Source organism: Ceratosolen solmsi, unplaced genomic scaffold, assembly GCF_000503995.2.
Source record: "Ceratosolen solmsi marchali unplaced genomic scaffold, CerSol_1.0 scaffold61, whole genome shotgun sequence".
NCBI classification, from domain to species: Eukaryota; Metazoa; Arthropoda; class Insecta; order Hymenoptera; family Agaonidae; genus Ceratosolen; species Ceratosolen solmsi.
Window position 1 is genome coordinate 4017149 of NW_011948435.1, and position 24075 is coordinate 4041223.

The following is a 24075-nucleotide window of genomic DNA, read 5'->3' on the forward strand; positions in this document are numbered from 1 at the left end:
AAAAGAAAAAAAACATAGAAAGTGAAGGATGCCCAAAAGGGAAAAAAATCGCTAATGGCAAATTGTCGTGTGCCAATCAAATCAGAAGTTGAAAGTCGCAATAAATTTACTACCCACCCCAATGTCCGTATGTTTTTTTTTCCGGATTTTAATGTCTGGAGAATATGTGTGTGCGCCAATAGCTGCTTGGCTAATTTGACCGATATTTTAAAACTTATAATAATGTTAAATATCTTCTCCGTTTGGCATAGATCGCCAAAGTCCGAAGGTTCCCCCTTTTCCGCCGAGCGCCACTCCTCTTCACACCCACGATTCGGTAGTGTGTCGCTGTTCGAAAAGAAAATGGATAAATCATCCGACTCGCCCAACACCACAGCAAATATTTCTGCAACTCACGTGGCCGCTGATGAAAAATTCCCGGTGCTTTCCATAAGACAGGAGAAAACGTGGAGCTTTTGAAGCATGGGTTTTCGACGCTGGACTTACAATGACCTCGAGAGGACGAGAAGTGCGCGCATCGTCGCATTCTGAATCTCTACGTGCTCGCTTTAGAAATTTAGAGGAGTTTTTCTTCAGACTATTGCATTCGAAATATAAGTTACCGAAGTTTTATCGCGAATGAAGCAAGATGAAAAGGTCTTTAGTACTTTTTGGCTGATTTTCGTAAAAATACCATTTTCAACTCGCGTATCTGAACAAGCCGATGACGAAACGTATTCATGTATACAGACGCGCGCGCCTGCGCGCCCACCCACATCCGCACGTCTATATATATATATATATATATTGTAGAAAATGATCAACGAGTTAATGCAAGTGCGCAACGCGAGTTAATATATTTTAAATTTCTAATAACAAAATAGATTATGCTAATGATCCAGAGGTAATCTTGGAAAATATTTAATGAATGACTAGACTCGTAAAACAATTGATAATTTGACTTTATAAAATTTGGGGCAAAAGTTTGAATAATAAAATTATCACAGCTTCACTAAGCTGGAATAGACAAATTTAAATAACAAACTAATTATTGACAATGAAGAACAACTGCGCATAAAACAATTTATACGCTAGACCACTAAAATTAAATTTAGCAAACACGATAAAATTCACATTTATAAAATGTTAGTTAATAACATTCAATGGTAACTATACTGTTACAAATTTTTTGATACTCAAAGTTATGTACTTTATATTTTACTTAATGCTACAATTACATTCACAACAACTTTTTATTTTAAAATCTTATTTATTTGAACGTCACAGCTAGACCGAAAACTTGTTGTTTGGAACTCAACCTCTCAACCTTGATTGAGAATTGTAAAATCTTCACAATGTTCACGCTTTAATATAGAATTACTTTAACAGCGGAAACAGAATTAAAAACTTTTCGCACTTTTATTTTTGATGCGCTACTCATAATATTTGCAAAAAATTTAGTCATTAAATTTTATCGTTAAAGCGGCAACGCTATAGTTTTAGTTAAAAAACCTCAGATTCTATCGATTTAAAATCAATAAATATTTGGATGATGCATTTATTTTGGATAAAATAAAAACAACAATATATAAGTAAATAATATATAATTTTCTTACGCTAAAAATATAAAATTCCTTTATAAAATGATTAATTATTTATTTAATTAAGAATGTTTGGTAATTTATATATGCTTACACGTATTTATATATTATTGCTTATATTAATAGATAAAATTTTTTATTTTTTTTTTTTGTTTTTTTAAATATCATTGCCAATGTAATATTAAAATAGTATACTACGAATGCAGTATTGTGCAGATTTATCTTTGCATGTAATTTGATAAACGTTTCTCTATACAATTGCTAATGTGTGCATGGGCTTATATTATTATCAATTACGCGGACACCCGAGACGCAAAGTTAAAAATCTCATGGGTCATAAATCCCATCGAAGAAAAAAGTTAAATTTCACATATTCTTCTATCTAAACATCCAATATATTAACAAAAAATCGATGTCTTAAAACTTTCTCGGCTACATGAATTCCCCGAGCAACCAGAAAGCTTTAAATTGAAGATAGACCGTGCTAGAGTACAAAATGGAGAGAACGAGAGAAGAGAGAAAGGCAGAGTGGTCGAGCGAGATGGAAAATCCGATGCATCGCACGGACTTGGAGGTGCAGTCTTCCATCCAACTTCGCCATCCACAGGGGCCCCAAATTCTCCTCTGTTCTACCACTCGTTCACATACGTACACACAAACAAACGCTCTCGCTCTCTCATTTTCGCATAGAGCTCCACTCAACCGGCCACCCGTCCCTCTCCCAACGCTCCTCTTCTGGCTTCAATAAGGAAGTGAATTCCCCCGGCGAGATTGCTTCCTCGCTTCATTAATCACTAGCGGCCGATGAAGCCGGAATTCGCCATCCCTACCATCGCCCTGAAATCACTGCCAAATGCCAGTTCAGCTTTATAATGACCGTTATAACCACCAGCTTTCTACAACGAATGCATATGAATTGTGAACGGAGAAAGGAGCGCGCGTAGAACGTTTCAATCCAATTGTTATTTTATCTATCGATGTGAAATAGAGCGCAAGTTGACTATTATCTTGTACTATTGACGTTCTTCTTACGATTATTCAACGATGAAATGCTGAGTTTGAAGCAAAATTTTCGCCAATTCGTTATTATCGAGTGTCACGTTATTTTATATGCTGAGATAATGCTGAGAAGTGACTAGAAAATTATTTTAATACTTATCTTATTTATGAGAGCAACATCCCATCAAAATCTTAGGGAATTTATGAATATCTCGAAGCCATTAGGCTTAAGAAGTCTTGAAAATAAACGTAACCATGATTATTGAAATATATTCATTGAATCAAATAGTGAAATCTATAATTCATACATTCATTTCATAGATGTTAATACTTTTTTTTTTTTTTTTTTTCTTTATACGTTACATACCAATAACAAATAAATACGACGCGAAGACTTTGAGGTATAAGAAAATCTACTTATATTCATAGTTTAATGACCTTTTTCAACTCAAAATAAAGTTGTAATAAAAGAACAATCTTAATTAGCTTCATGGTGAGAAAATAGCGAAAAAGGGAATGTTAGAAAGAGGATTTAAGAAAAAGTACGAATAGTAACCTTTCTGAAAATTGAGGCTTTCATCCATAACCATTTTGCGCTAAGTGTGAAGTTACGTCTTCCCTTTGAAGATATTTTTAATTGTTCTTTTCTTTTTTAGCGTAAGCAATAAAATCTAAAGATTTTTGAGAAAAAAGTTTCGACCTACAATTATAACAGTACAAAATCACTTGGTTAATAATTTATTTACAAAAATGTAACCAAACTATTACACGATTAGTTTTGATATTCGACAATGTTTAACGATTATTCATTCAATTCGAATTTCTACTTGAAATTGCATAATTGCACGATTAAGCTCCGTTAACCTGCAATTGATTTTATTGAAATTTTTTAAATAATAGAGTTTAATATACTAAACTCATATCGTGATAAATGTATATCGAATACAAATGATAATTTATAATCTTAATTAAAAAGAAAAAAAAAGTGTATAAACATCGATTACTATACGCATGTATTCGCACAAATCATGTACAATCAATTACTATTGTGATTTTTTCTATAAGTTAATTATATCATATGCAGACACTTGTTTATAAGTTTTTATTTTATAGGTCAACGTGTACTAGTAAAATTATAATTCATCTAACTTTTTAGTATTCTTTTAGTATTTCAATTATTATATAATACATATATGCACACATATATATACAAGAGATATATGTGAAAGATACAAATTTGCCTCTAATAAATCATGAATAAGAAACGTTGGAATTGAATGAAAATATTAAATTATAAATACTTTTCATTTTCGTAAAGCATAATTAATTTTCTCAACCAATTTTTACAAAATTGTTCAAGTGTCAAACAAAAAAGTGATACGATTACTTCATAAGAATTTTATAAAAATACTACGCTCTAAAAATAAATCGATTACCAATTACTTATAGTGAGCATAAAATTTAATTAACACGAACTTTAAATAATCTAAAAATATTAATTTATTTGAAAAAAAAATAATAAAATCACTAAATTAGCTCTATTGGATAAAATAAAATATTATTAAGTATTGTTAGTACTGATGTTTTCACAATCTTGTTAATATCAATTGATGTTTTATAATATTATTAATGTTAATTAATGCAGGAAACTGCAAAAAATTTTATTGAGTGTTGTATAGATATTAAAATATACAGATAAACGGAAATGTGCCGTATATTGGATAAATAGCCTTTGAATTCCGAAAATTCATTCCCTATGATCATCGCGAGTATCCTGAAATAGTATCCACTTCTTCTCGGACGGTTGCATTGAAAGTCCAGCGATATCCTAAGGTATGACAATAAACATGGACGTCCTGGGCAGTCTAGAGGTATCCAATCACCTACGTTTGCTTTACATCAAAATATAATTTTGAGATTAATCGTTGCATTAATTCGGCTCTTTCAGCATATAAAATGAAAGCCATTAACATTATTAGAGCGCAAGGTAAAAAAATATTTCAAATAGTTTTTTAAGAGCGACGAAGGCATGAAAAATAACTTGGATATTAAAATACCGTACAGGTCATTTTGAAATTCTTTTCGAAAAATTATTCATTTGAGAATAAATTTTCTTAATTGGATTGAAAAGCATTTTGATAGCTTACAAAATAGTCGCCACCGGAACTTACTTTTAAGAGTATTTTACATTAAACATTTTTATATTAATTATATGAAGACCAATAATTTCTTACGATTATTAATATGTTGTATTGACATAGAAAATAGTAACTGTCTTGTTATTTCGCGAACCCAATAAAATAATCTATAAAATCGATATCGAACGATTTAATATCATTAAACGGATACACGTTTAAATTTATATTCATAATCCATGTAATAATTATTTGTCTTGAATATAAAACATAATCGGAATCATAATTTGCAAAATTTAATGAATATTCTATAGTATAGGATAGCTTATAATTAAACCATCGCTGATAAAATGTCACGTCATAGCACATAGGATAGTAATAATGAGGAAGTTGCTTGGAATGTCTAAAATATCAAAAATCATGCATTTATTTTGTAAAATAAATTTATGTGCTTCTATATTAATTTTCGAAATTATTGACTTACCATACCTTCCAATAATCTATAAATAAATTATTAAATCCTATGCTATAATAAAATTAAAAACCCATACAATAACCATTTGCATATGATATCTTTTTCTTTAAAATAATTCAGGCTCGACTATGATCCTCCCTTCATTAATATATTAAATTATACGCGTTCCAGCTTAAATATTCTTAAGTTTATCAGTATATGCGAGTCGGTAGAAAGTTATACAGAGCTAATAAGTATATTGCGGGGGGAGGGGGGAATGGTTAGGTTTTCCCATGTATATGCAAGAGGTCAACGAGGTAGGTGGACGGTGGAACTTAAACAAGTATCTTGCACATCGAAATCGTAAACCTTGTATGCGTGTATATTGAGGAGATTACAAACCGATATTACGGAAATCTTTCGCGCCACGTAATGCAGGGCTAATTTATTGTTTAAAATAATAAGTTTAACGCTCCTGATAAGTTAGTAATTTCCCAAATGATTAATCGTTCATCGCAACCGAAATAATTACTTTGATTGATTTACAAAATAACTGGATCACTGTATAACTATATTATATTAAATAATTTACTTACAATTTAAATAGTATACTAAAAATTTATAATTATTTTCTAATATTTATAATGCTCGTAATATCGAATTTATAAAAAGCATGAAAAATGATACACGTTATATAAAAAATATACGTGCGAGCGCGTCCGTATATATTTATTACATGCTCATGCATGCGCGCGCGCGCGCGCACACACACACACACACACACATATATATATATATATATATATGTGCATGACCATAAGTGGATATGAACCAATATATATCTATACGAAGAATACATGTGTACGGGTATTTATGGGTGTGTAAGTACATAAGTGAAATCCATAAGTGCTTATATATAATTTTGCCCCCGTATGCGCGTGTGTGTATGATAATGAATGAATGAATACACGTGCATCCGTGTAAGTGTTAAGTGTGCACATGCATTAATGGATGAATATGTGGGTACGAATGCCTATGCGTGCACGTACACGGATTTGTGATTCTTACATAATTTACCAACATTTTATTGAAAAATCATAATAACATTCTAACGCCCTTTTAATTGTGAATATACCGAGCATTTTATGAATTATATACGAAATATGAATTATATTTAAAAGTTATAATTATTAAAATATTTTTGTGTCTCAATTAAATATTATAAAATGTAAAATTTAATATAATGCTCGAATTTTAATACGATGTTAACTATAATAATTATAATAATATTTTATATTTAATTAAGAACTATTGATTCCTATTCAGAAGAAATTTGATCAATTATTTAACATGCCTATTATAATTATTGAACAAAAACTATAACGTACTTGTTATTTTTTATTATTTCAATTAATTCTACAAATATAAAATACGATGATTTACATATGCAATGTTTAATAATGAAGAAGCGATCAGTTTCCATCATACTTGTTAACACAAAGAACTTAGCCAAGAATTCATTCCACATTGTAAGATAAGAAGTAGTCATAAAAATCTCTGACGTTGTGTTTTCGTGTTTTGTTTTGTTGTTTTCAATAAAAGGAAACAGAAGCCCGACAATAATTTATTTTCACCGACTACGTCTAATAATATGTAATCATTATTACCCTAAGCATATATAATCGACCTCATAGTGTAATAAAAATTCGTGATAATAATTGTTGTAAGTCGGAAAAAGAAAATATTGTTATTATTTTCTTAATACTATATAATAATAATAAAATTTAGGATAATAATTAGAAACCAGAATTAATAAAAAGGATATTTCATTTTAATGAACTTGCAATTCACTTACTTAAAAATATTTAATACTAAAAATTCTAAACTTTATTTAAATGTCGATACATAAAGTTGGTCTACCCAACTAAACTACATAAATACTTCATCGAGATATTGAATTTAGCCGACAGAACGTATATACCGACATTGCTCTATGAATCTCTCGTAAAATGATAATGAAATTCAGAATAAGATTCGCTTTTCCGATGCTCAAAAGAACAAATGTCAATGATTAATATTAAAAGAGAAATAATCAATTATTAATTTATATTTCTAAAGATGAATAGAACGCGTTTAAATTGAAATTATGAATTAAAAATCTATACCAAACAACAGTAATTGAATATGAATTTTCTCTTATAATCTCAATTAGAAAAATCCCAAAACTACCAGAAAACAAATTATTGTAAAAAAATTATAGCCATAACTGTTATGTTCAACGTTTAACTGCTTAATTCACTTGACTCTGATTTGTGTTTTTAACTTAACAAATAAAATGACGCGTGAAAATACGCTTTAAAAATTCCAAACAAATTAATAAATATAAATAAAATTAACTTTCTCTTTACGTAGATAATAATAAGATAAAATAAAGTGGTTTTTGATGTATTATAAAATATATATTGTTCGAATAATTTAATTATTATAATTAAGTATATTTTAATCAGGTATATATAATTGTATTAACCCAATAACTAACAAGGAGGCTACTCTACTTTATCACCTACTCTTTACGCATACATTTAAATAAAAAATAATATATTTTATTTTAGACAGAGCTGTTTCGATTGAAAATAAATGCTAAATAAATTTTTCGAATTTTGTTCTTTATTTAACTGACTAATATTCCTTGAATTTAACAATATTAAAAACAATGAATTTAACAATTCGAAAAATATATAACATATTTATGTAAAGAAAATGTAATACCATCCGTATATATATATATATATATATATATATATATATATATCATTTATAAATAAAGTTTGCATTGTAATTTACATTGTTATTGTTGCTGTTGTTTTGTTCTTATCGTTTTAAGAAACCCACATTATAAAGAAAACTTATCACCAAGTTTTTAATAAAACTAAAAATTACGAGTCCGGGACTAAAAAATAAAACAAGTATGTATCTAATAAAGATTTCGCTGTCGAAATACGTATTCATTATTTAAAGAAAAAAGGCCAATTGCTTTAAGATGAATATTATTTGTAATAGCGTGACCCTTTTTGGATTTAGCTCGTTTTGTCAAAACGTTTGAGGCTTAAAAGTGCTTAAAAACGACAGATTAAGGATAGTAGTAATCTCTGGATATCCTTTCACCAGCGAAAAGGAGGCATGATTGAGACTCAAAGCCCATTGAGGTCCTTTCAATTTATTGCCAACGACTGGGCGATATTTTGGCGTGGCGAGAAAAGCAAAAAAGAGCATTAAGTAAAGTGATGTACTTCTGATAGGAACTTCCATAAATATAGAATTTCCATTACAAACTATTCTATATATATATATATATATATATATATATATATATATATATTTGATTATCTAAAATGTGTGTAATGTAAATATTCGTTTTAAATTTACCATTCACAACTTGTACAGATTAATCATAAAAGCTTAAGGGAATTCACTTGAAAACGATCTATGCATTATGCTTTAATAATTATAAGATAACGACACATTGTATTGTGAAAATTACAGATTACAGAAAATTATAAAATAATGTCAACTCTAAAGCTAGATATTTTTTTTTTTTTTTTTTTAATGAAAAAGCCAGTAATATTGTTGTATTATTAAATTATGAATAGAAATTGAATGAATAGAATAGAATAATATACAGTTTATGATTTATATATAATTATCGTATGCTTAAATATACTTAATAATTAATTACAGTAATTGATAAAAAATTATTCAATAAATATTCTCTTGAAAATTATTCCAAATATCATATAATTAATTGGCCTTATTATGACAAATTGTAACTTACTGTAATAAATCAACTAGGAGGAAAGTTAAAATAAAATATGGAAGTGAAATAAAGCAGACTAACTAGTGCGGAGGAATCTCCTTTGGTATCCTCAGTATTCGTCTTCGGTGGAAAATAATTCTGGGATTCTCCCGCATTTTCACGTATATAGCAATGTGTTTCGTTACACTTTTATCGTTTAATTTAAATTCACATTTATAACATTTAATTATTTAATTATTAGAAAGTATCTTAAACTACATACCATACAAAGTGCTATTGTCAAGGCTATTATTAAGTACACATACGTTTGCATGTTTTTTTTTTTTTTTTACAAATAATCGACATTATTTAGCATTATTAGTTATAGATAGATTGACGGTTATATCACGCAATATTGAAATATAAAGTAATAATGTCGATTTCAAGTGGTTTATATAAATTCTATGATGGATAAAATTGATTAAATCTGACTGCTTTTATAATTATTGCACGTAATATGCTCACACATACTTTTAACTCCTTCATACGAAACTTAATCGATAGCTTAGTATGTTTTCACCCTAAAAAATTTAAACGTCATTATAAACAGAAGTACAAAAACAATTTTCTTATAATAAAAAATTTTTTTATTATAATTCACTTGATAACGTTATGTTTTTATTAATGGGTTAAAAAAGATTTTCTACTCATTTCGTTTGAAGAAAAGCCGAGGGGTAGAATATGTTGTAGTAGAAGTGAATAGTTGCAATAAACAAATGAAAAACATACTAAAATTATTCAATATCCATAAAGAGTTTGAATAAATTCATAAGTACGTGGGAAATATATAGGATGCACGTATGCAACATATTTGTCAAATACTTGCAACCGCGTGTAGGAAATAAATGTTTCGTTGTGGGCATATCCCACATGTATATGCTATACCTTTGTTATTGAAAGGACTTTGAAAGATCATTTTACTCGATGTCATTTACGCGTTGTAAACACACGCATGTGTCCAAGTAGTAATATTGAAAAATTTCACACCTTAAAACTTCTCAAGAATTTTTAAGAAGAATAAATATTTGACTTATTTATTCGTTTCGCTTTATTTATAAATTTATTTACATTCCTTTCTCTTAACAATTTTTTAGAATATTATTAATTGTGAAAAAAATTATTTATTTATTAATAATTTTATTCTACTGCGCGTTCTCTTGAAAAAAAAAAATTAAATTTATTATTATTATTATATTATGCTTCGATAAATAATTGTCTTTTTCTATTGTATAGAAGCTTTAAATTTACATTCTTTGCTTCCATTATTTAAAAACGGAATCTCTTTTATATTTATAAATTTATGCAAAACGGTTGCCCTATTAATGTAGCTTTCATTATTTAATTCTTCTAAAATTAAAAATTTATAAATTCTATTTATATTTTATATATTATAATATAATTTATAAAATATAATTTATGAAATATTAAAAATTATCACTTAATAATTTTATCAGTTAATTCAATATATATTTTACATTTAAATTTATAACTATTTACATCTGCAGACATGTTAATGATAATGTTAATAGAGTAAGTTATATAATTAGATTAATCATAAATTGTTCGTTATTTATTCAAATAATAAGAAAATTTACAAAAGTTTATTATTTATTATATTTTCTAATATATATTTTACTTTATAACAAAAAGTTAATAATTAATAGCATTCTTATTCTATATTACTTTACAAAAAGAAACAAGCTGGTAGAGGCATTTATTAAGTTATAATGTTTAATTTATTATTTAAAATATCCCTCTTATCTTAAAAAATACTTTTAAAATTCACTTTTGAATATGTTATTTAAAATTTGTTATAAATATAATAAAGGCTTACAATTATACAAGCATTAGTTAAATATATAAAATTGTGATTGTTTACTTTAATTTGCATTGCTAAGATTTGTTTTACTTCTTCTTAATTAGTGAATATGAATATAACGATTTCATCATTTGAATTTCACCTGAGACTGCTCATAGTGGTTTACAAGCGAGGAATAAAAATAGTTCTCTCTCGATGACAATTTCAAAAGCTTTTCAGCTCAACTTTATGATGACTATATATGCAAATTTATAGTAGTCACTGCAATGTAAAAATACAGAATTTGTAGGTGCGAATGTTTTTACACAGTTTTTATTTGACATTTAGCAGAGTATACTATTATTCTCAAATTTATCATGATATATAGTTTAATTTGATTTTAAATATAATAAATCGATCAATGGACTAGTGAAAGTTTTTATAGTTAAGTGATTTCTAAATTTTATTTATAAATAAAAATTACAACTTTAGTAAATAACAAAACTCAAATACAAGTTTTTTATTTTATTGATTTACTTAATGCAATAATGTTTTGACATACACTCAAATCATTCAGTTTTGTTATATAAATTAAAAATAATTAAAATATCATAAAATTAATGTAGTTATAAAGGTAAGTAAGAAAATTAGAATACTTATTTAAAAAATCTATTAATATAAATTAACATTATTCAATAAGCAATAAGCTATAATTGATAGAATTTTTGAAATTATTACAAAATGTATTGTTAATTAATTAAATAATTTAGAATCACTATTTTATGAAATATATTCGTAGATATTTAAGTTTATATTAAAAATAATATCGTATTATTATATAAAAACATTGTATTTTTTTGGAAAAGCGAAAGGCATTCTCTGGAGGTTTTCGGGATCTCAGGATCTCAGGAAGTTTTCGAATTTTGATCGACAGACATTATTTTACATCTACAAACGAACCATATATCGAGTAAAATTATGTTATATTTAATATCTAATACAAGAATCTACAAATGGAGAGAAAATTAGTGAGATAAAGCTAGTAAAAAAAAAAACAAAGCATGAAAAATGTATTTCCATATAAGAAAAAATTGTTATACAAAATTACTTAAAAATAATAAACCGCAAAATTATCCTTGAATAGGCATAGTTTTTTTTTTTATTGTTTTTTCATAGTCCGTTATGGTCGCTTAAGTTGTTACTATGTATTTCACCCTCGTAAATCAACCTCAATAACAAAATAAAAAAAACTTATGGTACGACTGTAATGTATATATTTCTTACTACCTTTTGAAAGTAGAAAAATAAAATTATAAATTTTTTACTAACAAAATACATAATTTTGAATATTTTTATAATCCGAACATTAAATTTATTATAAATTTTTAAAACTTTTATTTATTTACTACTTACAGTATATACCTATAATACCATTCATCATAATGCCTTTATTTAACTTATAAAGTATTGTAATAAGTTTTTTTGCTTAGCTATTTTATAAAAATAAATTGCAATGAAGGAAACAGCTAATTCAATGATAATGTATGATTCATAATATTAATGAGCTGTAAATATATTTGCAAATATTCACTATCTTTTAAATTAAACGAAATTCCTTGATTTTATAATGATTTACTCGAGCATTTTTAAAAACTATGTTTACATTAAAATTAGGTACCTCAAAACATCGACAATTGACTATTCACAAGATTGACCTTTAACTGTTTCAACTATTATATCTCAACCATCTTAAAAAGCAAATATATTCTTTTAATACAAAAAACTAAACGTTAAACGACTATATCTATTTCAACGTTATTTACTAAGCAATAAAGTATTTTAAGCAATTTGATAAATTTTCGACATAAGTCATTCGTGTCTTATATTAACTTTTACCTTAAGTATGAAAAATAATGAATAAGCAATTGTTGATATATCGCATATCTTAATGAAATTGGGAAAATGATAAACTGTTAGAATTAAGAAAATTTTATTTATATTTTGATATTCACATTAAGTTTAGAGGAAAAATTATTTATAGAAATTTCACATGTAGAAAAGCATATTAAGCAAGTTATTTTTATTTTATAAGGAAATAAAAAAAAAAGTCACATTTTCTTTATTACGCAAACATTCTTCAAATAAAATTGGATTCACTTGTGCCATATAATAGAAAATATCTTTAATACAATTCTTTAATAAAAAATATTCAAATTTAAAACTTTAATATAGTTCATGTAGGAGGTAAATTGAACCGTAAATAAAATTTAAACAATTTATTAAATTTTTTTATCAAACAAACGAAAATGTTGAAACTAATAAATATAATTATTTAATAAGAAAGTAACATCATAAAACAATTTAATCAGATATATTGATATTTTGTAATATGGATAAATTATGTATTAAATATATTGATTTTATTCTGATTCTGTGTTCTCGTATTATGATTGAGTTCAAGTGAGTTCAAGTAAAATTGGAATATAACTGTTCATTAGCCTATAAGTCATATTCTAAAAAATAATCACAGTTCTGTTTTAAAAATGTACATGAATTAAAATATTTGATTCATAGTTTTAACATTATTTAAATTATTAATTTAATACTTTTTTATGATAACTTATCTACGAAAACTTTATATAAAAAAGTAAAATTACAACTTATCTATCGTCTCAATCCCAATAACTTAAGCTATTTCAAAGAGAAACTTTTCTTATTTACCCATGATTCATTACTCTTTCCTGCATAGCATTATCCTTTATCCAGTATAATTCATATTCAAGCACTTTTTTACTGACATTCTTAACATTTATGATTTAATTTCTATATGCCATTTTTAATCTATATAAATTTAAAATATTCTATTGAAACAAAGTTAATTTCTTTTTAAGTTTAATGAAATTTCTCATGAATTTATTGACTAAAAATTTCTCAAATTTCATTCATAACTATATTATATTAAATAAGATATTAACTATTCATAACAATCATAAAATCAATATAAACAATATAAAAAAAAAATAAAATATGCTCGCTATCAGATTATTGAAACAATTTTTTTCAAGTCTTAAGAATATTTAAAATTATGTGTTTGTAACTTATTTTCTAAATGTAAGGAAAATACAATCATAAGTTATTTTCAATTATATGTTAATAAAATAAAAGTTTATGAAATCTAAAATTTATCTACTAAGCTGATAATATTTAATAATAAATACGATATATAAGGAAATATCGTATATAAAAAAAACTTTAAAACTTTAAAATCAAAATCTTAAGCTTCAGTATTAATTTCACAAGTTTTAAGAATTTGAATAAAATGTATTGCATATATTAAAATTTTTATTGAAATAAAAATGCGAACGAACTAATATGAAATTAGAGGTAAATATTTTTAAATTTGCATTTTAAAAATACGAAAGGAATTTATTTTATAAATTAGGGAACGTTTGCATTACTTAAAGATATATATCCTAGTAATTATATTATGAAATTATGTAAAGAAATTTTTCTCCTTGATAAATATCTTACGAGAAGAAAATATCAGAAAAATCTTAAAAAAATTATTTATCTGAGGATAATTCGATAATTATATTATAATATTCTAGAAAATTTCTTAAATTAATTCAATTAATTCACAAATTAGAATAAAAGCGCTATATTTTTCTTGACTTAAATTGAAAATATTATGTATTACAAAAATGACGTACATTACAATTGTTATATATAATTATAATATTATATATCATAGATTATTTATTTACATATTATTTACAATTGATACATTTCTACTTTAGTTTTTCAATTCATATCTTTCATAGTTCACTGTCTATTAAAGTATGACTATCATAAATATTCATCTGATTTGGAACAATTATTATTATTATTATTATTATTATTATTATTATTGTTGTTGTTGTTTAAAATTTGATAATGTAATAAAATAAAGATTTAATATATAAATTACATATAAATGTATATATTTTTTGAAAGAATAGTAAAAAATAATTGAAACAAAATAAAAAATACTATAAATTATCCAGTTTTACAAACATAGATTAAATAGTTCACAGCCCCATTATTTAATGTATATGTTAATTTTATTTGTTAATCTATTTAATTATTGATAAAGAAGAAAGTATAAATTATAGATTATAAATTGTTGGTAAATTTGTGATGATTATTTTAAATCAAATTATGCTAAAACATGATAGTTGAAATATTAAGCTGAAAATTTATAGAAATAAATGGATTTGTCGCACTTATATAATAGACAAAATAAATTTACTTATGTGATATACTGTCGTCTTACGTTGGTCAAATTTAAAAATTTTGTCTATTGAAAATGAGTAACAAGCCATTAAATAAATATATACGTCTTTATGGTTATAAATTTTGTATTGATCGAATATGAATTGTTAATCGAAATTTTATTTACGATTTTTTTTCATTTATAAAGTTAAATTATTAAATTGGAAAAAAAATAGATCAATGTATTATAAAGTCTTTTGGAATTAAATTCTTACCGATGAATTTTGAATGATTTTTTTCCAGTTGATTCAGCAATTAATTTATCACTAAATTTTCTTTCTTTTAATGATATTTTAGGTGAATAGTTTTATAATTGTATCAATTAGATGATTAAACGAATAATCATATTCAATTAATATCAACGATAGCTTATGTTGGCAAAATGATCGACTGAAGGATGTCAGTCGCTTTTTCAATATACGACTTTTTACATCTATTTTTTGGTTAAAATTATTTACTACAGTTAAGAGAATAATATACAAGACTAAATAAAAAAGAAATACTGTATAATAAATTTGTTGATATGCTTCCTACAGTTATAAAATACTTGATTAATTAACGAGTTTTTCCATTTGCTCTAAACGAAGAGTTATATGTTTCTGTTTATAAAGGTTATTCAGACGTAAAAATAGTTTATGAACTGATGAATATTATATTGACAAACAATGAATAAATAACAAAAAATAAAATTAATGATTTCCATAACTATAATTATTGAAATTAAAAATAGAATAGACGTTTAATTAAATAACAGTCAATAATCGAGAGGATAAAATATTAAAAATAAATATTTATTGGTTAACTTGTTTTCATCAATCGTTTCATCAATTCTTATGTTTGTGAACATTTATTAATCACTTGAAAATTCATGTTATTTCAAACACGAGTATTACATATCAATTTTTGTCTCTGAATTAATAATAAATGAAGAACTGACCAATTTTTAATACGATTTCCATTAATCTCCGGGGAAAAACATGGTTTATTCGTTTCACAACTTTCCACGTACGTTACGTTGGCGTATAATTTTTACTTTCCTTTCCTTACATGCAAACCCACTTAATGCAATCCAGAATGTTGAGCAGTGCACAAACAAATAATGATTGCCTAAAACATGCTCGAGTTATGAAAAATTCTATAATGCACAAAGCTGTTCCAATACTTTTTCCAAGACGTTCTGGCATCTTTATCACTTATAAGATATTTTTCTCTCTTTACCTTGATTCCATGTCCTCTTTCCTTTTCATACATCGGGAAACGTTGCATCGTGCCGCTCCTTATTCCTTACCGTTATATTTCTAGCCCCTCACGTGCAGGCTGTCGTAAAAAGCACCCTCGATCCTGCCCTCCTCCTGTTTTTCTTCTACTCTTTCCTGCACGAGAAAAGGCAGCTATTTTCCTTGGCACGAATGAAAAATAGTCCGTGGAGCAGGGACCCCGAAAATTCTGACGCGAGCCGCGCAAACGTAACCATCCCTCCTCCTTCCCCACTCCACTTCAATCTTAACTCTCGTATTCCGTTATCACACATACGCGCGCGCGCGCGCACACACACACACACACACACACACTGTTTTCTTTCTCTCACTCTCTCTCTCTCTCTCTCTCTCTCTCTCTCTCTCGTTCGTGGAGAAGTAATACGCGCAATGTTAAATCGGCTGGACAGTCTATTTTCTGCGGCTGCGCGCAACTCGGCTACCCAAGCATATGCGTGCACTATATGCGCATGCATTAGTAGTACGCCCATGTGCATGCGTGCTCGTACGTAAGATCTTTTTGCGCTTTTATTCTCGGTGGAACTTTTTCGCTCGACGGCATGTTTACTTCCCTCCGCTCCTGCGAATCAGCTTCTATGAGGCGTAAAATTGCACGCGTGCCCTCGCGAATTACACGCTAGACTTGAGTCGCCTGTCCGAGCGCACTTAACTTTGTCAGCGAGTAATGCCAAATTAGGAACTTATTTTATTGATGACTCGATGACATGGAGAAATGCCGAGGCTGCTGGCGATGTCGAGCTACATGAAATGAAATTGTGATTTATATCACTTATGCTGACGACGTCTTGTAATTAGCTGTCGATACAGGGAAAGGAAAATTGTAGCTACTATATTATTTTGAAAAGAAACTTGAATTATTATTTCTGCGACTTCGAAGATTATTGATTTGATTGTCTCACGTATTAGGGCAAAAGAAAGTTGAAAATATTGAAAATCTATTGTATCCCACTATTAACAACTATCCGGTCACAGAAAATTTTACGCTTGTATCTTTTAATTTAGAGAAATTTTAAATTATGTGTTTGTTGTGGTCAAATTTTATCGGCATATTCATCATTACAAAATCTAATGCAAATTATCAATCATAAAAGGCAAAATTGCATTTTACTTATGCATCGTATATTTATGAATTATTTTTTAATTAGAATTTTGTATTAACTGAATTTATTCCTTTGCTTGAAAAAGACGTTTGATTATTAAATTATACATTACGCACAGAATGTAATAAAATATCTCGTTATACAATATAATACGTCAATAAGATATTAGAATATAATTAAATTTACTTACGATTACATAAAAATAGGGAATCATGAAGAAATATATGATGAAAGGAAGTACTAGTAATTTCTTTGAAAATTTGAATAAAATGCTTTAATAATGAAAATTATATTATTTTTTATTAAATTTCTACTATAATTATTATTATAAGCGTTGTTATATTTATAAGTGAAAAGTTAAGCTGTAATATATTACTCGGAATGCGCATGTTGCTAAAGCAGGTATTAACGCGTCAGGTGTCATAATATATAGTACCTGTTTTCGTCTCTTCCTTTCTTCATACGGTAATATAAAAATATTATATATTACCTACGATATGAAATAACAATGATATTCACTAATATTTCAATGTAAAATTAGTCTATTCAATTTTTAAGCAAACAGCTGTAGAATATTGTTGAAGAATGCTTAATTATCTCTCGTACACTATAAAAAATATTACTAACTAACTGGAGATTCTATTGTTGTTTTCTGGATCTTAAATTATTGAATATTTATAACAAGATCTCGACTAACGGAATTTGTGGGTATAAATTTTGGAAGTAACTTTTCCTTAATTAATTCTCTGCAGTATGTATTACATATATAGAAACTACATATAGCATTAATTTATATTTATTCATTTTCACTGATGTAATAGTCGATATTATAAATTATACATGAAAATTATCTAATTTTATATCAACAACATATTGTGTATATTATTAAATACGAAAATGAACGATACATGTGAAACGATAATTATATATTAAACTTATTCATAGAGTCTAACTTTCCCATCGTTTTATGTAAAAACATTTCTTATATAAATATAACTGGTTACAATCTACCTTTACCTTTTTAAACCGAGTGTAGCGTAGTTAGTGCTTGTAAGTAGGTGATTGGATACCTCGAAACTGCCCAGGATGTTCACGTTTATTGTCATACTCTAGGAAATCGCTGGTGTTTCAATGCGACCGTCCGAGAAAAGGTAGACGATTTTTTATGCCCCAGGTTACCGCAACTGAGATACTCACAATTCTCAAATCAATCAAGTTCTAGAATCAATATTTTCTTCCATATTTCCATTACGAAGTAATAAAAAAAGTTCTTAATAATAAGCAAAACATTTAAATGAATATGTCAAATAACAAAAATCTTTAATGCGATTGTTGTACGACTTCAAAAAGAATTGCTCTTGTTCACTCAGCCTAATAATATAATAATGATTAAATATTCATTTGTATTTTACGAAACGTTACAGACTTTCAAATATTGGTATTCTGAATAATCAATAAATCTCTATATAACATGATTTATGGAAGAAGTTAAATTTTTTATTGATCATTTATGAAATAAAACTAGCAGCCGATTTTAAATAATAATCATCTGTACTACACGTAAATATAATGTAGACCTAGATTTTCCGAATATGTGATTATATATTTTTAAAATATTGAAAAACTTAGAATGAGGAAAAAATGGTTACTTACGAATCTTCCATGGGCAATGATTGTAAATTGATCTGATATATGCTGTCAATGTAAAGTAAAAATATAACACAAAAATGACGGCTGAACAGTTATGAAAATCTTGATGAACCCAAAAAGAGAATGAAGTAGCTGAAAAGCTAATAAAGCTGCTTGTGATCGAATAATATTTTCGTGATGCAGCTCACGTAGCCTAGAAGATGTGTCGACATATGTGCGTGCGTGCTTGTGTGAGCGGTTGTGTATATGTATATGCAGCACTCATCGCTTTTAACAATTTCAATAATGGATTCGTAAGATGAAAGCACTCCGCAATCGTCGTATTTGTAAGACGCCGCTCTTCTCAATCTACATCGACACGCTTCATTTTCCTGATTGTATAGTAATTATAGTAATTATCCGATGACAGTGAAGCAATATGTATGTATATATACGCACGTACCTATAGATGCAAGATTTTATGTACTTTATGTATACATATAAATAATTCTCAAGTTATTGTTTAACTTAAATTAAATAATTAAATAACTTAATTAAATACAAAAATCATTTTGAACAATTCTTTTAAATGTAAAATGAATTATCACAGCTCTCATTTATGCTATATATATATATATATATATATATATGCACACACACACACACACACACACACACACACACACACACACACATATATATATAAGCTTTTAAAGTGAACTCGGGTATTGATAAATTCAAGTTTACACTTAGCTTTTCCTAGAACTGAAGAGTTTTAAAGTTCCATAAACACTTCAGACACGACAGAAAATGAGTCTTTGACTTTAACTTCTTGAGAGACACGAGTTATAGAAATCTTTAAATAAACTTAAAATATGAAACTTGTTTTTAAAGCCTTAGAAGGTGATTTCGTTTTTTTATTTTATTAACACAAAGTTGGTGTAACATTTCGATTTGCATCCTCTCTCTCCTTTAATAATATTATTTCAAGATTTTATTTGGATGATATAAGCATGATTTAAATTGGTTATATAAATAATAAGTACATAGATTAATATTTTTATTAATATAGTGAAACTTCAAGTTCTGCTCAAATGAAAAAGTTTTAATTTACTTAACTATTTATTATTATAGTATTTATTAATATTTTTTAAAAGCAACATACACACAGTAACAAAAGAGTTTACAACTCTTCTACTCTACTATGATCTTTCTTATTATTAATAATAAATAATAGGGAATTTTAACTTATTAATATGCTAATATTAAAGCAACATCTGTGTAAGATATGTATATTATTATTCTAAACATTTATACATGATAGAGTTAAATTTATTCATATTATGCAAAATAATTACAAGTTTATTACCCTTGAAATTTCATTAAAAATTTTCTTTGCGGTAAATCTGCAAAAGCATTGTAAAGAACAAACGATACGCTATAATAATTTATTAATATCAAATGAATAGTAACATTATCGCGAGCGCGCGCGCGTGTGCGTATGTAATAATTACATACAAAAACTAAAAAAAGAGAATAAGAGAAAAAACAATAACCCCGAAAAAAAAGCAAAAGCTTTAGCTGTATTTTATTTTTTCATTCGAAAGTAAACAATATCTTTCGAAACTATAGTAAAAGGAATTGTGCCCTTTGGGCAATTTTTTCTCTTTTAACATGCATCAGGTATTCTCTATCCGCAAGCGTTTATTTGCTCTATTTTTTATTTAACGAGACTCTTTTGTTTCAGGATCCTGCAACTCGGCGCTGGGTATGGAGTCAGGATCGATATCGGATTTGGCCGTCAACGCGTCATCCTCGTATGTGACAAATGTCGGACCACGTTATGGACGGTAAATCTACGTAATAGTTTCTTAGAGCCAAAGACGTGCTTTGCAGCGTTACTGGTTTTGTTTTTCCCACGAATTGTCAAACTTTTTCTAAATAAACTGAGCATAGAGTCAAATTAACTCATATATTTTGCGAACTAGTATCAATAGTTTTTTAAACAACGATTCACAATCATCATCTTTTGTAATTATTTTTATTATACGGATCACTGAGACTCGTTGATAGTCATTCGAATAAGAATTTAGGAGAGTATGTAAAATAGTATTAAGAGGAGCACAAAAACGATGATTCTTTAGGAATTTTGTACGACAGATAATTCTGCCTGAAATTATTGAAGAACCTCAAAACAAAAAAAGAAAAAAAAAAGAGAAGAAAGTGGAATATTTATTTTCAAATATTAAATTTAGCTTTTATTAGATTATTAATATAAATGACACGCGACACGCACAATATCAATTGCAATTAATCTATCTTTTAATGAATATACTTGTTATATATTCAAGTTTTTCACATTAATTATTAAGGTTATGAGGATAGTTTATGATTTAATAAAGAATTAAATATATAGTTTTATTTTGTAGTATATACCTCTTATATAAAGATAGTCAATTATTTATTATATAACAATAGTATTTATACAGAATTTTCATAAATATTATGTGAACGCACTAAAAATATTTTTCTAAAGAAATTTAATGCAAATAAAATAATTTTACAATTCAATAAATCTCAATTCAATGAGACACTGTAATATTAAGTTAAATTAATATTTATTTACCCTCCTACATGTCCAAAATATAAAATTCATTCATTTCTATTTTATAATATTGAATTATTTAAACATTAAAAAATCATAATATTGATTTTACTGAAAGAGTATCAACAAGAATAACAAAAATATTTTATTAATAATTGTTTATAATGCGAAACGTCTCATTTCTTCTGAAATACATACAAGTTTACGTTTGAAATTTTCTTAAGAATTAGCAATTTAGCTATTAAAATTTAAATATTCAAAAATTATTCATCATCTGTTTCTGCCAAATACTTAAATGATATTAAATCCTACATCATTGATAATCGCCGAGATTCGGATTTATACGTTACAGATATTATAAATTATATTATTATACCATATACCTGCATACAGAACACTTAATTTTCTTAGTTATAATATAATTTATTTGAAAAATTAATTTTTTATGCAAAATATTTAAATACGTGAATATCTAATACAAAATATCGTTTCATTATGTAAATAAACCAAGCATAGAGTCTGGAATTTCTTGAACTCATTAATCAAAATTCACCAATATAGCCTTACTTGCCGCTACTTATTTCATGCCATAAATTGGTTAAATACGACGCTAAATATAAAAGCGTAAATTGTTGAACAAAATATTAATATTTTCAATATAAGAGTTAAAATTCTTCTTCAGCTATTTTTTCGTATTTTTATTCTTAATGATCATTATTAGCTCGTATCTGTATTTATTAACTTTCGAAAATATATATCCACACATTTAAATTCATATGTTTATAAATCAAAAGTTATAAAGCAATGTGTAATCAAGTTTCCATAAAATTAGATATATTCAAATTTCAATTTAATTCTTAAAATATCAAATGAATAATAATTACATATATTGTGATGATATTTGTCCTTTTTAATAAATAAAAATCATATTCTTGATTAAAACTGTTTCTATTTAAAACACTGGGCAAATGTAAAAATTTATATAAATATAATCAAAACTAATAATAATAATAATAATAATAATAATAATAATAATAATAACAATAACAATAACAATAACAATAACAATAATAACAATAATAATAATAATAGTCATACGAAAATTATTTCGGGTCATCCATAGCAATGCTTTTATTTGTTTCATTTTTCATATTTTTTGATGCACATTTTAAGTATGCTAACACAGTCGGTTGAAATATTCGATTAACCAAAAACTACTGTCGACCTGAATTTAAATTTAAAACTCGCTTAGATTTTAGCGACGATGTAGCAGATTTATTTTTATTTTTCTCTTTGCTTCATTTAAAAATCGATTTTTATAATCATCACAAATCACTATAAATATTTTATTAACTTTAGTGAAATGGTATAATACACTGATATTATAATAATAATAAAATAGATATATTATGCTAAAAGTGAATATTTTTCATCCGCCGCATCGCAAGTATACAATTCTTTTATTAATTATTATGTCTTCGATTGAACCGCCCTTTAATTATATAAACTCCAAATATATTTCTTAAATTTTATAACTATTTCTCTAGTCTATATCTCCACTCCATACATATATATATATATATATATATATATATATATATATATATATATATATATATATGTATACATATGTATATGTCTCTTCAATTTCTGTCGGAGAATGAGGAAGAGTACGACGTGCCCATACTCCTCGAGTAATTCTACAAAAGCTATAAAAGAGCCTATTCAATGAAGCATATCTCTATTCTCTCTAACTATACTATATGTGCAACATTTTCAAACTTCTTCTTTCTTCCGCCGTAGTTAGATGAATAAGAGTAGCACTATCATGCAACCATCTATGGATAAAATTGCCTTCGAATTTTTCCTCTCGTAGCCTCTATTCGATCAGTAATGTACAACAGGCGTCATTAGCGGTATCCAATCACATTGTTAGTAAAAAGATAATAATAAAAGTCGAACAATAGATAAAAAAAAAAAAGAAGATAAAGAAGAAAAATAAACTATGCCCTAATAAGTCCGATATTCACAACACAAAAAGATGATTTCCATAGCCTGTTCGTGAAATGCGATATAAAGGGATAATATAATAAAATATATGTAAAAAGGCTACTAGCGTTTATAAACAAATAATGGTACCAATATGACATTCAATTGCATAAAATGATATAATTGAAATTTCTTGCTTCTGTATAGTGTTAAATTTAATCAATAATGAGTTTCAAAGTAGCGAACTAAAAAATTAATTTGTAATAGCATTGGCAAATAATCAAGGATTCAATTTGTTTAAACTCTGATTTCAGTTAAAAATCTTTCTGCTATTAATAATCTCTT

General features: G+C 26.5%; 1 protein-coding gene across 1 annotated transcript in view; it reads left to right on the forward strand.

Moving 5' to 3' along the window:
• The window catches only part of LOC105364996 (discoidin domain-containing receptor 2-like), a gene marked incomplete at its 3' end in the record, with an annotated part of 143771 nt that overhangs the window by 43852 nt on the left and 75844 nt on the right, over window positions 1-24075 (forward strand). The window contains exon 2 of the mRNA XM_011503041.1: window positions 20884-20986. Coding sequence (XP_011501343.1) covers window positions 20884-20986 — 103 coding nt within the window. The remainder of the gene's footprint in view (window positions 1-20883; window positions 20987-24075) is intronic.